General features: G+C 44.4%; 1 protein-coding gene across 2 annotated transcripts in view; it reads right to left on the reverse strand.

Moving 5' to 3' along the window:
* Positions 1-6231: 6231 nt before the first annotated feature.
* The window catches only part of LOC139380998 (bone morphogenetic protein receptor, type II b (serine/threonine kinase)), a 151632-nt gene continuing 143326 nt past the window's right edge, over positions 6232-14537 (reverse strand). For both annotated transcript variants that reach the window (XM_071124223.1, XM_071124224.1), the window contains one exon: positions 6232-10854. In XM_071124223.1, coding sequence (XP_070980324.1) covers positions 10604-10854 — 251 coding nt within the window. In that variant the 3' untranslated portion in view covers positions 6232-10603. The remainder of the gene's footprint in view (positions 10855-14537) is intronic.

The raw sequence follows: 14537 nt of genomic DNA on the forward strand, positions 1-14537 counted from the left end.
CAAACTTCAATAGAAAACAGAGTTGCTTTTAGGGCTAAGGAGAGATACAGGACCAGAGCTCTGAAGGAAACCATCTACTTCAACATGAATTGTGTCCCCCAGGTGGCACCCTACTTATTCCCCATGTAGTGCACTACTTTTGACCTGAACCCTATGGGCCCTAACCCTATGGGCCCTGAGCGTTATGGGCCCTAACCTCTATGGGCCCTAACCCTATGGGCCCTGACCTCTATGGGCCCTAACCCTATGGGCCCTGAGCTCTATGGGCCCTAACCCTATGGTCCCTGACCTCTATGGGCCCTAACCCTATGGTCCCTGACCTCTATGGGCCCTAACCCTATGGGCCCTGACCTCTATGGGCCCTGACCTCTATGGGCCCTGAGCTCTATGGGCCCTAACCCTATGGGCCCTGAGCTCTATGGGCCATAACCCTATGGGCCCTGACCTCTATGGGCCCTGACCTCTATGGGCCCTAACCCTATGGGCCCTGACCTCTATGGGCACTGAGCGTTATGGGCCCTGACCTCTATGGGCCCTAACCCTATGGGCCCTGACCTCTATGGGTCCTAACCCTATGGGCCCTGACCTCTATAGGCCCTAACCCTATGGGCCCTGAGCTCTATGGGCCCTAACCCTATGGGCCCTGACCTCTATGGGCCCTAACCCTATGAGCCCTGTGCTCTATGGGCCCTAACCCTATGGGCCCTAACCCTATGGGCCCTGACCTCTATGGGCCCTGACCTCTATGGGCCCTAACCCTATGGGCCCTAACCCTATGGGCCCTGACCTCTATGGGCCCTAACCCTATGGGCCCTGAGCTCTATGGGCCCTAACCCTATGGGCCATAACCCTATGGGCCCTGACCTCTATGGGCCCTGACCTCTATGGGCCCTAACCCTATGGGCCCTGACCTCTATGGGCACTGAGCGTTATGGGCCCTGACCTCTATGGGCCCTAACCCTATGGGCCCTGACCCTATGGGCCCTGACCTCTATGGGCCCTAACCCTATGGGCCCTAACCCTATGGGCCCTGACCTCTATGGGCCCTAACCCTATGGGCCCTGAGCTCTATGGGCCCTAACCCTATGGGCCCTGACCTCTATGGGCCCTAACCCTATGGGCCCTAACCCTATGGGCCCTAACCCTATGGGCCCTGACCTCTATGGGCCCTGACCTCTATGGGCCCTGACCTCTATGGGCCCTAACCCTATGGGCCCTGACCACTATGGGCCCTAACCCTATGGACCCTGAGCTCATGGGCCCTAACCCTATGGACCCTGAGCTCATGGGCCCTAACCCTATGGGCCCTGACCTCTATGGGCCCTAACCCTATGGGCCCTGACCTCTATGGGCCCTAACCCTATGGGCCCTTACCTCTATGGGCCCTAACCTCTATGGGCCCTAACCCTATGAGCCCTGACCTCTATGGGCCCTGACCCTATGGGCCCTGACCTCTATGGGCCCTAACCCTATGAGCCCTGACCTCTATGGGCCCTAACCCTATGGACCCTGAGCTCATGTGCCCTGGTCAAAAGTAGTGCACTACACAGTATGACGAGTAGGATGCCATTTGACAAACAGCTCACTATACCCACAACAACACATCCAACATTCACCCTGGACCCACTCTTTAATCACTTTTCAAGTCTTTTTTTTTTTTTTTTAAGGTGACAGACAACACAGTTTTACAAAAGTCCTTTCCAGACCAAACAAAATGTAGTGTAATGTATTTGGCAGTTGTTAAGATGTGAATGGATATCAGTGATGGATACAGCAGTGTCAGTCAGGACAATGTATTGTATAGTAACCTGTTTTTTTGCATATTAAAGCACAGCACTCAAAAGTTCACAAAGCCTTGGGATAGTCTGTCTGCGGCAGTCAGTAGTTCCTGACTTAAATATTACATTGTTATATCAGAATGTCACTGAGTAGGGTAGAAATTCAAGGGTCCACAATAGAATACTTTATGTGGGACGTAGATTGGATGGAGTCAGTGATGAATAAGGTATATAATCTAGTCCAAATTAGTCAGACTTCCTCAGTGGTAAAAACCCTGTTTTAATATTCCTCTCATCTTTATTTCATATGGTTAATTTATAATCTTACCGTAATGACCTTAATAATGTCCTGCATGCTTTCTGAGTGGCATATATCTACAGTGTGATACAGTATAAATGAGTGTGCTGTACAGTACTGTAGCAATGTTCTTGGTCCCATAGCAACGGTTGTATGTACAGTGGCCTTCAGAAAGGATTCACATCTTTTTAACTTCTTCCACATTGTGTTGTTACAGCCTGAATTTAAAATGGATTACAGCCTGAATTTAAAATGCTTTACAGCCTGAATTTAAAATGGATTACAGCCTGAATTTAAAATGCTTTACAGCCTGAATTTAAAATGGTTTACAGCCTGAATTTAAAATGGTTTACAGCCTGAATTTAAAATGGTTTACAGCCTGAATTTAAAATGGTTTGCAGCCTGAATTTAAAACGGTTTACAGCCTGAATTTAAAATGGTTTACAGCCTGAATTTAAAATGGTTTACAGCCTGAATTTAAAACGGTTTACAGCCTGAATTTAAAATGGTTTACAGCCTGAATTTAAAATGGTTTACAGCCTGAATTTAAAATGGTTTGCAGCCTGATTTTAAAATGGTTTGCAGCCTGATTTTAAAATGGTTTGCAGCCTGAATTTAAAATGGATTACAGCCTGAATTTAAAATGGTTTACAGCCTGAATTTAAAACGGTTTACAGTCTGAATTTAAAATGGTTTACTGTCTGAATTTAAAATGGTTTACTGTCTGAATTTAAAATGGTTTACAACCTGAATTTAAAATGGTTTGCAGCCTGATTTTAAAATGGTTTACAGCCTGATTTTAAAATGGTTTACTGTCTGAATTTAATATGGTTTACAGCCTGAATTAAAAACGGTTTACACAATACACAATACCTGATCTACACGCAATACCCCATAATGTCAAAGTGGAATTTTGTTAGTATAATTTTTTTAAAATTAATAAAACATTTTAAGCTGAAATGTCTTGAGTCAATAAGTATTCAACCCCTTTATGGTAAGCCTAAATAGGTTCAGGAGTAAAAGTGTGCTTAACAAATTGCATAATAAGTTGCATGGACTCATTCCATGTTCAATAATATTGGTTAACATGATTTTTAAATTACTTCCTCATCTTTGTACCCCAACACATACAGATAATTGTAAGGTCCCTCAATCGAGCAGGGAATTTCAAACACATATTCAACCACAAAGACCAAGGAGATTTTTCAATGCCTTGCAAAGAAGGGCACCTATTGGTAGATGGGTAAAATGTGTAATATCCCTTTGAGCAAGGTGAAGTTATAATTAGGCTTTGGATGGTGTATCAATACACCCAGTCACTACAAAGATACAGACGTCCTTCATAACTCAGTTGCCGGAGAGGAAGGAAACCGCTCAGGATTTTCACCATGAAGCCAAACAGTTACAGAGTGTAATGACTGTGATAGGAGAAAACAACTGAGGATGAACCAACATTGTAGTTACTCCATAGTTACTCCATAATACTAACCTAAATGACAGAGTTAAAAAAGCCTGTACAGAATAAAAATACTCCAAAACATGCATCCTGTTTGCAACAAGGCACTTAAGTAACACTGAAAACATTTCGGCAAAGAAATTAACTTTTTGTCCTGAATAAAGCGTTTTGTTTGGGGCAAATCCAACACAACACATCACTCAGTACCACTTCATATTTTCAAGCATGGCGGTGGCTGCATCATGTTATGGGTATGCTTGTCATTGTCAAGGACTAGGGAGTTATTAGGATAAAAATAAACGGTAGACAGCTATAAGCACAGCCAAAATCCTAGAGGAAAGTCTGGTTCAGTCTGTGTTCCAATAGACAATGAGGAGATGAATTCGCCTTTCAGAAGGACAATGACCTAAAACACAAGGCCAAATCTACACTTTAGTTACTTACCAAGAAGATATTGAATATTCCTGAGTGGTCTAGTTAGTTTTGACTTAAATCGGCGGCTTGAAGATCTATGGAAAGACTTGAATATGATCTAATAATGATCAACAATCAACTTGACAGAGCTTGAAGAATTGTTTAAAGAATAATGGGCAAATATTGTAAAATCCAGGTGTGCAAAGCTCTTAGAGATTTACCCAGAAAGACTCACAGCTGTAATTGCTGTATCTACAAAGTATTCTAATCAGTATTTGCAAAAATGTCAAAAAACATGTTTTCACTTTGTCATTATGGGGTGTGTCGATTGATGAATATTTAATTAATATTATTAAATTAATATTTCATCCATTTTGAATTCAGACTGCAAAACAAAATGTGGAATAAGTCAAGGGGTCTGATTTTTTTTCTGAAGCCACTGTATGTTGCAGTATGTATAGTATATCTAGGTAACTGCACTATCTATATATACACACAATTACTTACACCAAAGAGGTGAGCCTATAACACATACACACATTAGTGTTTCCAATGAGGATTTACCCCAGTGCTGGAAACACAATAACACTACACGTTGACGCTAACATAAAACACTTGCGGCCCACTGTGGGGGTAGTCCTCAATGGAATAGAACCATGTGAGTTAGACAGCTATATACCAGACGAGGAGAAACAGGGGCTCACAAATGTCAACAGAAGAGAAACATTTTGATTGAATTTACATCAAGAGTATTGTTGAAAATGTAAAAAATATATATATAAAAAAACGTGAAAGATGAGAATACTTGGGTTTTGGCTTTAGTTTTCGTCTCCAACATCAATCTTCAAGAGAAGAGAAGCCTGACACATCGAGAGAAGAGAACCCTGACACATCGAGAGAAGAGGACCCTGACACGTCAAGAGAAGAGAAGCCTGACACATCAAGAGAAGAGAACCCTGACACGTCAAGAGAAGAGAATCCTGACACGTCAAGAGAAGAGAACCCTGACACGTCAAGAGAAGAGAATCCTGACACATCGAGAGAAGAGAACCCTGGCACATCAAGAGAAGAGAACCCTGACACATCGAGAGAAGAGAAGCCTGACACATCAAGAGAAGAGAACCCTGACACGTCAAGAGAAGAGAAGCCTGACATATCAAGAGAAGAGAACCCTGACACATCGAGAGAAGAGAACCCTGACACATCAAGAGAAAAGAACCCTGACACATCGAGAGAAGAGAACCCTGACACATCAAGAGAAGAGAACCCTGACACGTCAAGAGAAGAGAATCCTGACACGTCAAGAGAAGAGAACCCTGACACGTCAAGAGAAGAGAACCCTGACACGTCAAGAGAAGAGAATCCTGACACGTCAAGAGAAGAGAATCCTGACACGTCAAGAGAAGAGAACCCTGACACGTCAAGAGAAGAGAACACTGACACATCAAGAGAAGAGAACCCTGACACATCAAGAGAAGAGAATCCTGACACGTCAAGAGAAGAGAACACTGACACGTCAAGAGAAGAGAACCCTGACACGTCAAGAGAAGAGAATCCTGACACGTCAAGAGAAGAGAATCCTGACACGTCAAGAGAAGAGAACCCTGACACGTCAAGAGAAGAGAACACTGACACATCAAGAGAAGAGAACCCTGACACATCAAGAGAAGAGAATCCTGACACGTCAAGAGAAGAGAACACTGACACGTCAAGAGAAGAGAAGCCTGACACATCAAGAGAAGAGAACCCTGACACATCAAGAGAACCATGACACATCAAGAGAAGAGAACTCTGACACGTCAAGAGAAGAGAACCCTGACACATCAAGAGAAGAGAACCCTGACACGTCAAGAGAAGAGAACCCTGACACGTCAAGAGAAGAGAACCCTGACACGTCAAGAGAAGAGAATCCTGACACATCGAGAGAAGAGAATCCTGACACATCAAGAGAAGAGAACCCTGACACGTCAAGAGAAGAGAACCCTGACACATCAAGAGAAGAGACTCCTGACACATCGAGAGAAGAGAACCCTGACACATCGAGAGAAGAGAAGCCTGACACATCAAGAGAAGAGAATCCTGACACATCAAGAGAAGAGAACCCTGACACGTCAAGAGAAGAGAATCGTGACACATCAAGAGAACCCTGACAGGTCAAGAGAAGAGAATCCTGACACATCAAGAGAAGAGACCCCTGACACGTCAAGAGAACCCTGACAGGTCAAGAGAAGAGAATCCTGACACATCAAGAGAAGAGAACCCTGACACGTCAAGAGAAGAGAACCCTGACCCATCGAGAGAAGAGAACCCTGACACGTCAAGAGAAGAGAACCCTGACGCATCAAAAAGTGGAGAATGTTTACCTTAACATTTGTATAGAACATTCAGAGAACTCTCTCCTCTCCAAACCAAAAACACATTTAACAATATGTAGATTGACAAACTTTCCAAAAAGTTAACAGTTTATTGTAGGGTAGTTTACATGTTATAAGTTCCAGGTATGTGGGTGGGTTCCATGTAGGTTTACGTAGCTATAAATTAGTAGTAATTTACAGTTCTGTTCATAGCACAGCTGAAATGGAATGTGGGATAGAATGATGTTACCCAACCCACTAGTCAGCTAACATGTCCAATTGGTCTGTTAACCCTCCTCCAGGAGTCTAGACTAGAGCATGGTGAATATAGAGTAGAGGACTGACTGTCTGTTAACCCTCCTCCAGTAGTCTAGATTAGACTAGAGCATGGTGAATATAGTGTAGAGGACTGACTGTCTGTTATCCCTCCTCCAGGAGTCTAGACTAGACTAGAGCATGGTGAATATAGTGTAGAGGACTGACTGTCTGTTATCCCTCCTCCAGTAGTCTAGATTAGAGCATGGTGAATATAGAGTAGAGGACTGACTGTCTGTTAACCCTCCTCCAGGTGTCTAGACTAGAGCATGGTGAATATAGAGTAGAGGACTGACTGTCTGTTAACCCTCCTCCAGTAGTCTAGACTAGAGCATGGTGAATATAGAGTAGAGGACTGACTGTCTGTTAACCCTCCTCCAGGAGTCTAGACTAGAGCATGGTGAATATAGAGTAGAGGACTGACTGTCTGTTAACCCTCCTCCAGTAGTCTAGACTAGAGCATGGTGAATATAGAGTAGAGGACTGACTGTCTGTTAACCCTCCTCCAGTAGTCTAGACTAGAGCATGGTGAATATAGAGTAGAGGACTGACTGTCTGTTAACCCTCCTCCAGGAGTCTAGACTAGAGCATGGTGAATATAGAGTAGAGGACTGACTGTCTGTTAACCCTCCTCCAGGAGTCTAGACTAGAGCATGGTGAATATAGAGTAGAGGACTGACTGTCTGTTAACCCTCCTCCAGTAGTCTAGACTAGAGCATGGTGAATATAGAGTAGAGGACTGACTGTCTGTTAACCCTCCTCCAGGAGTCTAGACTAGAGCATGGTGAATATAGAGTAGAGGACTGACTGTCTGTTAACCCTCCTCCAGGAGTCTAGACTAGAGCATGGTGAATATAGAGTAGAGGACTGACTGTCTGTTAACCCTCCTCCAGTAGTCTAGACTAGAGCATGGTGAATATAGAGTAGAGGACTGACTGTCTGTTAATCCTCCTCCAGGAGTCTAGACTAGAGCATGGTGAATATAGAGTAGAGGACTGACTGTCTGTTAACCCTCCTCCAGGAGTCTAGACTAGAGCATGGTGAATATAGAGTAGAGGACTGACTGTCTGTTAACCCTCCTCCAGTAGTCTAGATTAGACTAGAGCATGGTGAATATAGTGTAGAGGACTGACTGTCTGTTATCCCTCCTCCAGGAGTCTAGACTAGACTAGAGCATGGTGAATATAGTGTAGAGGACTGACTGTCTGTTATCCCTCCTCCAGTAGTCTAGATTAGAGCATGGTGAATATAGAGTAGAGGACTGAATGTCTGTTAACCCTCCTCCAGGAGTCTAGACTAGAGCATGGTGAATATAGAGTAGAGGACTGACTGTCTGTTAACCCTCCTCCAGTAGTCTAGACTAGAGCATGGTGAATATAGAGTAGAGGACTGACTGTCTGTTAACCCTCCTCCAGGAGTCTAGACTAGAGCATGGTGAATATAGAGTAGAGGACTGACTGTCTGTTAACCCTCCTCCAGTAGTCTAGACTAGAGCATGGTGAATATAGAGTAGAGGACTGACTGTCTGTTAACCCTCCTCCAGGAGTCTAGACTAGAGCATGGTGAATATAGAGTAGAGGACTGACTGTCTATGCACAGCATAGCTACGCACATTTACATAAGAAAAAAACCCTGAACATCCCTTGTCAGTCACGAATGTTTAATACAATTATATTTGAACTTACTCTGCCGATTGTCCATAGGGTTGGTCCTTCAGCTGGTTGAAATTTAAGACAAAATATCCACAGTTATCAAATCAATCCAATGTTAATAGTCACGACAGATGTAGACGACAGGTGTAGACTAACAGTGAAAGGCTGACTGACAGGTCCTTTTCCAACAAAATGCACATCTCTGTGTGTGGCAAATCCTTTTCTTTTGCTCATGACCCAAAGGCACGTGAAGTACCGCCAGGCGACGCGTACCGACCCAAGTCTTGCCGGTGTTTACATGGTTCTGTGCATGCGTCAAGTGACAAGCGTTTTCAAAGGTATTACCAGCTCTCTAAAAAGTCTGTTAAATACTACTGTGGATATTTCAACCAGCTGAAGGACAAACCGGACAGACAACTGGTAACGGAAGTTGAAATGTCATTTTATTCAACATTCTGGCTCGTAAGGAAACGCTTTGATTCAGACTGTATACCAATAATTGGTCTGGTTTATTAAGCTAGGCAGGGGACTGACTGGGTAGAGAGAACAGTGAAAGGTTTAGAATAATGACGAGTGTCTTCTGAAGAGGAGTTCAACGGTCAGTCGGAGTAGACTGACGTTAAACTGTCGCTAATTTCTTTTTGTAACAGAACAAAATCCCATGTCCTTGCAGACAGCTGCAGATACCTCATGTCCTTGTAGACAGCTGGAGATATATCATGTCCTTATAGAGATCTGCAGATATCGCCAATGTCCTTGTAGAGAGCTGCAGATACCGCCAATGTCCTTGTAGAGAGCTGCAGATACCGCCAATGTCCTTATAGAGAGCTGCAGATACCGCCAATGTCCTTGTAGAGAGCTGCAGATACCGCCAATGTCCTTGTAGAGAGCTGCAGATACCGCCAATGTCCTTGTAGAGAGCTGCAGATACCGCCAATGTCCTTGTAGAGAGCTGTCTCATTCAGGGACATGTGACAGAGAGCAGGACAGCTACTACTAATGATAATAATAAGTGCACTGTTTACAATGTCATAATAACAACAGAAGTAACCGCTGCAAAGAATACAACACAATTGAAAATGGTTTAAACTTCAACGCTAAAGCCTATCGGACATTTAAAAATGTGATGGAAAAACGTAGGATATACAGATTGATGTAAAAACAAATGCTTAAACATTATTAAATGTACGAAAGCATAAACGGGGGCTCCCGAGTGGCGCAGCGGTTTAAGGCACTGCGTCTCAGTGCACTACAGTCCCTGGTTCGAATCCAGCCTGTATCACATCCGGCCGTGATCGGGAGTCCCATAGAGCGGCGCACAATTGGCCCGGCGTCGTCCGGGTTTGGCCCGGTGTAGGCGGTCAATGTAAATAAGAATTTGTTCTGAAACCGACTTGCCTAGTTAAATAATAAAAATATAACATTACTGAATGTACTATGCATAAACATTACTGGAAAACCAATGAGCATCTAACCCAGTCTTAAAGACCCACTGCTCCCTGCTTTTCTCTTAATGTTTTTTTTTAGACCAGTCGTTACCATGGTCACTAGATGATTGACATCACTTTTTTTTTTTTGAAGTGCGAAAACAAAAAAAACAACATTTTTCAAAATTCAAAAAAAACAGCCATACAATCATACAATGAGTTATGCGGAACAGCATTTATAATGGAAGCAAGTGAAGCCAATGTTGCTGCATAGCTATATTCTGTTTTAAAGTTCTTCAAAAGTAAAGAAAAAGTTGAGAAGAAAAGAATATCATCATTTATAAGTGCTTCTTTCTTGATTCTCTTGCAGTCACATCGTTTCTTCTCCTTCTGACGGAATTTGAACCAGGAAACCAAGGAAACCAAGGAAACCAAGGAAACCAAGGAAACCAAGGAAACCAAGGAAACCAAGGAAACCAAGGAAACCGGAGCATGCTGTCATACAGGTAGGCAACGTCTCAAATGGCACCCTATTCACAACAGACGCACTACCCTATCGACCATATCGGCTCTGGTCGAAAGTAGTGCGCTATATAGGGAATAGGGTGTTATTGCAGACACAGCCGTAGGCCACGCCCTCCTCAATGTGTTCCCGACAATCGAATGTAGCCAGCGTAATGAAAAAAGTTGCCAGCTATAGAGGTGTGGGAGGTTAGGGCAACACATTCTGCCCTAAAAAAATTAAAATCACATTTGGTGGCATCTGATACACCCCAATTTTTTTAAGTCATTGAAGTAGCCGACCACATAAAGGTTAGTAGCCAGCTGGGTGTAGTTGGCAAACAGGCAGCTGGCATTTCTGCAACACACTGCCCACCTGTTATCACACCCTGCTCCAGGGGTCAGGGTTCACAGGCAGGTCATGCCAGGGTCACAGGGGTCAGAGGTCATGGTGGCTGTGGTAGTCCCCCCTCCTACCAGGTAGACGGCAGTGGAGGACTTGGAGCGACAGGTTCCGTTGTTGTTTACCTCTCCAACCTGCGTATCCATGGAGACCACCCAGGTGGAGGGGCGCCACCTCTTCAGGGAGTACGGTGTCTTGACACGACGTTTGATCTTCTCACCTGACCCTCCCTGGCCGTCCAGCGACGAACCATCACCTGGGGAGACGGGAGACACCACAGACAGGTATTAGAACCTGAGAAACAAACACTGATCAAGATACTTCAATTGTTTTACATGTTAGTCATTTAGCAGACGCTCTTGTCCAGAGAGACTTACAGCCAGTACATTCATCTCCAGATAGCTTGGTGGGACAACCACATATCTATCATAGTCAGTACATTAATCTTCAGATAGCTAGGTGGACCAGCCGTAGCCAGTACATTCATCTCCAGATAGCTAGGTGGACCAATCATAGTCAGTACATTCACCTTCCGATAGCTAGGTGGACCAGTCATAGTCAGTACATTCATCTCCAGATAGCTAGGTGGACCAGTCATAATCAGTTCATTCATCTTCAGACAGCTAGGTGGGACAACAACATATCTATCATAGTCAGTACATTCACCTTCAGATAGCTAGGTGGACCAGTCATAATCAGTACATTCATCTTCAGATAGCTAGGTGGACCAGTCATAATCAGTACATTCATCTTCAGATAGCTAGGTGGACCAGTCATAATCAGTACATTCATCTCCAGATAGCTAGGTGGACCAGTCATAGTCAGTACATGCATCTCCAGATAGCTAGGTGGTACCACCACATATCAGTCATAGTCAGTACATTCATCTCCAGATAGCTAGGTGGTACCACCACATATCAGTCAAAGTCAGGACATTCATCTCCAGATAGCAAGATAGAACTGCCAAAGGGGGCGGTGTTGCGATCTACTGCAAAGATAGCCTGCAGAGTTCTGTCCTACTATCCAGGTCTGTACCCAAACAATTTGAACTTCTACTTTTAAAAATCCACCTCTCTAAAAACAAGTCTCTCACCGTTGCCGCCTGCTATAGACCACCCTCTGCCCCCAGCTGTGCTCTGGACACCATATGTGAACTGATTGCCCCCCATCTATCTTCAGAGCTCGTGCTGCTAGGCGACCTAAACTGGAACATGCTTAACACCCCAGCCATCCTACAATCTAAACTTAATGCCCTCAACCTCACACAAATTATCAATGAACCTACCAGGTACCTCCCCAAAGCCTTAAACACGGGCACCCTCATAGATATCATCCTAACCAACTTGCCCTCTAAATACACCTCTGCTGTTTTCAACCAAGATCTCAGCGATCACTGCCTCATTGCCTGCATCCGTAATGGGTCAGCGGTCAAACGACCTCCACTCATCACTGTAAAACGCTCCCTGAAACACTTCAGCGAGCAGGCCTTTCTAATCGACCTGGCCGGGGTATCCTGGAAGGATATTGATCTCATCCCGTCAGTAGAGGATGCCTGGATATTTTTTTTAAATGCCTTCCTAACCACCTTAAATAAACATGCCCCATTCAAGAAATTTAGAACCAGGAACAGATATAGCCCTTGGTTCTCCCCAGACCTGACTGCCCTTAACCAACACAAAAACATCCTATGGCGTTCTGCATTAGCATCGAACAGCCCCCGTGATATGCAGCTGTTCAGGGAAGCTAGAAACCATTATACACAGGCAGTTAGAAAAGCCATGGCTAGCTTTTTCAAGCAGAAATTTGCTTCCTGCAACACTAACTCAAAAAAGTTCTGGGACACTGTAAAGTCCATGGAGAATAAGAACACCTCCTTCCAGCTGCCCACTGCACTGAAGATAGGAAACACTGTCACCACTGATAAATCCACCATAATTGAGAATTTCAATAAGCATTTTTCTACGGCTGGCCATGCTTTCCACCTGGCTACTCCTACCCCGGTCAACAGCACTGCACCCCCCACAGCAACTCGCCCAAGCCTTCCCCATTTCTCCTTCTCCCAAATCCATTCAGCTGATGTTCTGAAAGAGCTGCAAAATCTGGACCCCTACAAATCAGCCGGGCTAGGCAATCTGGACCCTTTCTTTCTAAAATTATCACCCCTATTACTAGCCTGTTCAACCTCTCTTTCATGTCGTCTGAGATTCCCAAAAATTGGAAAGCAGCTGCGGTCATCCCCCTCTTCAAAGGGGGGGACACTCTTGGCCCAAACTGCTGCAGACCTATATCTATCCTACCATGCCTTTCTAAGGTCTTCGAAAGCCAAGTCAACAAACAGATTACCGACCATTTCGAATCTCACCATACCTTCTCTGCTATGCAATCTGGTTTCAGAGCTGGTCATGGGTGCACCTCAGCCACGCTCAAGGTCCTAAACGATATCTTAACCGCCATCGATGAGAAACATTACTGTGCAGCCGTATTCATTGATCTGGCCAAGGCTTTCGACTCTGTCAATCACCACAACCTCATCGGCAGACTCGACAGCCTTGGTTTCTCAAATTATTGCCTCGTCTGGTTCACCAACTACTTCTCTGATAGAGTTCAGTGTGTCAAATCGGAGGGTCTGCTGTCCGGACCTCTGGCAGTCTCTATGGGGGTGCCACAGGGTTCAATTCTTGGACCGACTCTTTTCTCTGTTTACATCAATAAGGTCGCTCTTGCTGCTGGTGATTCTCTGATCCACCTCTACGCAGACGACACCATTCTGTATACTTCTGGCCCTTCTTTGGACACTGTGTTAACAACCCTCCAGGCAAGCTTCAATGCCAAAAAACTCTCCTTCCGTGGCCTCCAATTGCTCTTAAATACAAGTAAAACTAAATGCATGCTCTTCAACCGATCTCTACCTGCACCTACCCGCCTGTCCAACATCACTACTCTGGACGGCTCTGACTTAGAATACGTGGACAACTACAAATACTTAGGTGTCTGGTTAGACTGTAAACTCTCCTTCCAGACCCATATCAAACATATCCAATCCAAAGTTAAATCTAGAATTGGCTTCCTATTTCGCAACAAAGCATCCTTAACTCATGCTGCCAAACATACCCTTGTAAAACTGACCATCCTACCAATCCTCGACTTTGGCGATGTCATTTACAAAATAGCCTCCAATACCCTACTCAACAAATTGGATGCAGTCTATCACAGTGCAATCCGTTTTGTCACCAAAGCCCCATATACTACCCACCATTGCGACCTGTACGCTCTCGTTGGCTGGCCCTCGCTTCATACTCGTCGCCAAACCCACTAGCTCCATGTCATCTACAAGACCCTGCTAGGTAAAGTCGCCCCTTATCTCAGCTCGCTGGTCACCATAGCATCTCCCACCTGTAGCACACGCTCCAGCAGGTATATCTCTCTAGTCACCCCCAAAACCAATTCTTTCTTTGGCCGCCTCTCCTTCCAGTTCTCTGCTGCCAATGACTGGAACGAACTACAAAATCTCTGAAACTGGAAACACTTATCTCCCTCACTAGCTTTAAGCACCAACTGTCAGAGCAGCTCACAGATTACTGCACCTGTACATAGCCCACCTATAATTTAGCCCAAACAACTACCTCTTTCCCTACTGTATTTAATTAATTAATTTTGCTCCTTTGCACCCCATTATTTTTATTTCTACTTTGCACTCTCATCTACTGTCAAATCTACCATTCCAGTGTTTTACTTGCTATATTGTATTTACTTTGCCACCATGGCCTTTTTTTGCCTTTACCTCCCTTATCTCACCTCATTTGCTCACATCGTATATAGACTTGTTTATACTGTATTATTGACTGTATGTTTGTTTTACTCCATGTGTAACTCTGTGTCGTTGTATCTGTCGAACTGCTTTGCTTTATCTTGGCCAGGTCGCAATTGTAAATGAGAACT

This window comes from Oncorhynchus clarkii, chromosome 22, assembly GCF_045791955.1.
Source record: "Oncorhynchus clarkii lewisi isolate Uvic-CL-2024 chromosome 22, UVic_Ocla_1.0, whole genome shotgun sequence".
In the NCBI taxonomy this organism is placed as follows: domain Eukaryota; kingdom Metazoa; phylum Chordata; class Actinopteri; order Salmoniformes; family Salmonidae; genus Oncorhynchus; species Oncorhynchus clarkii.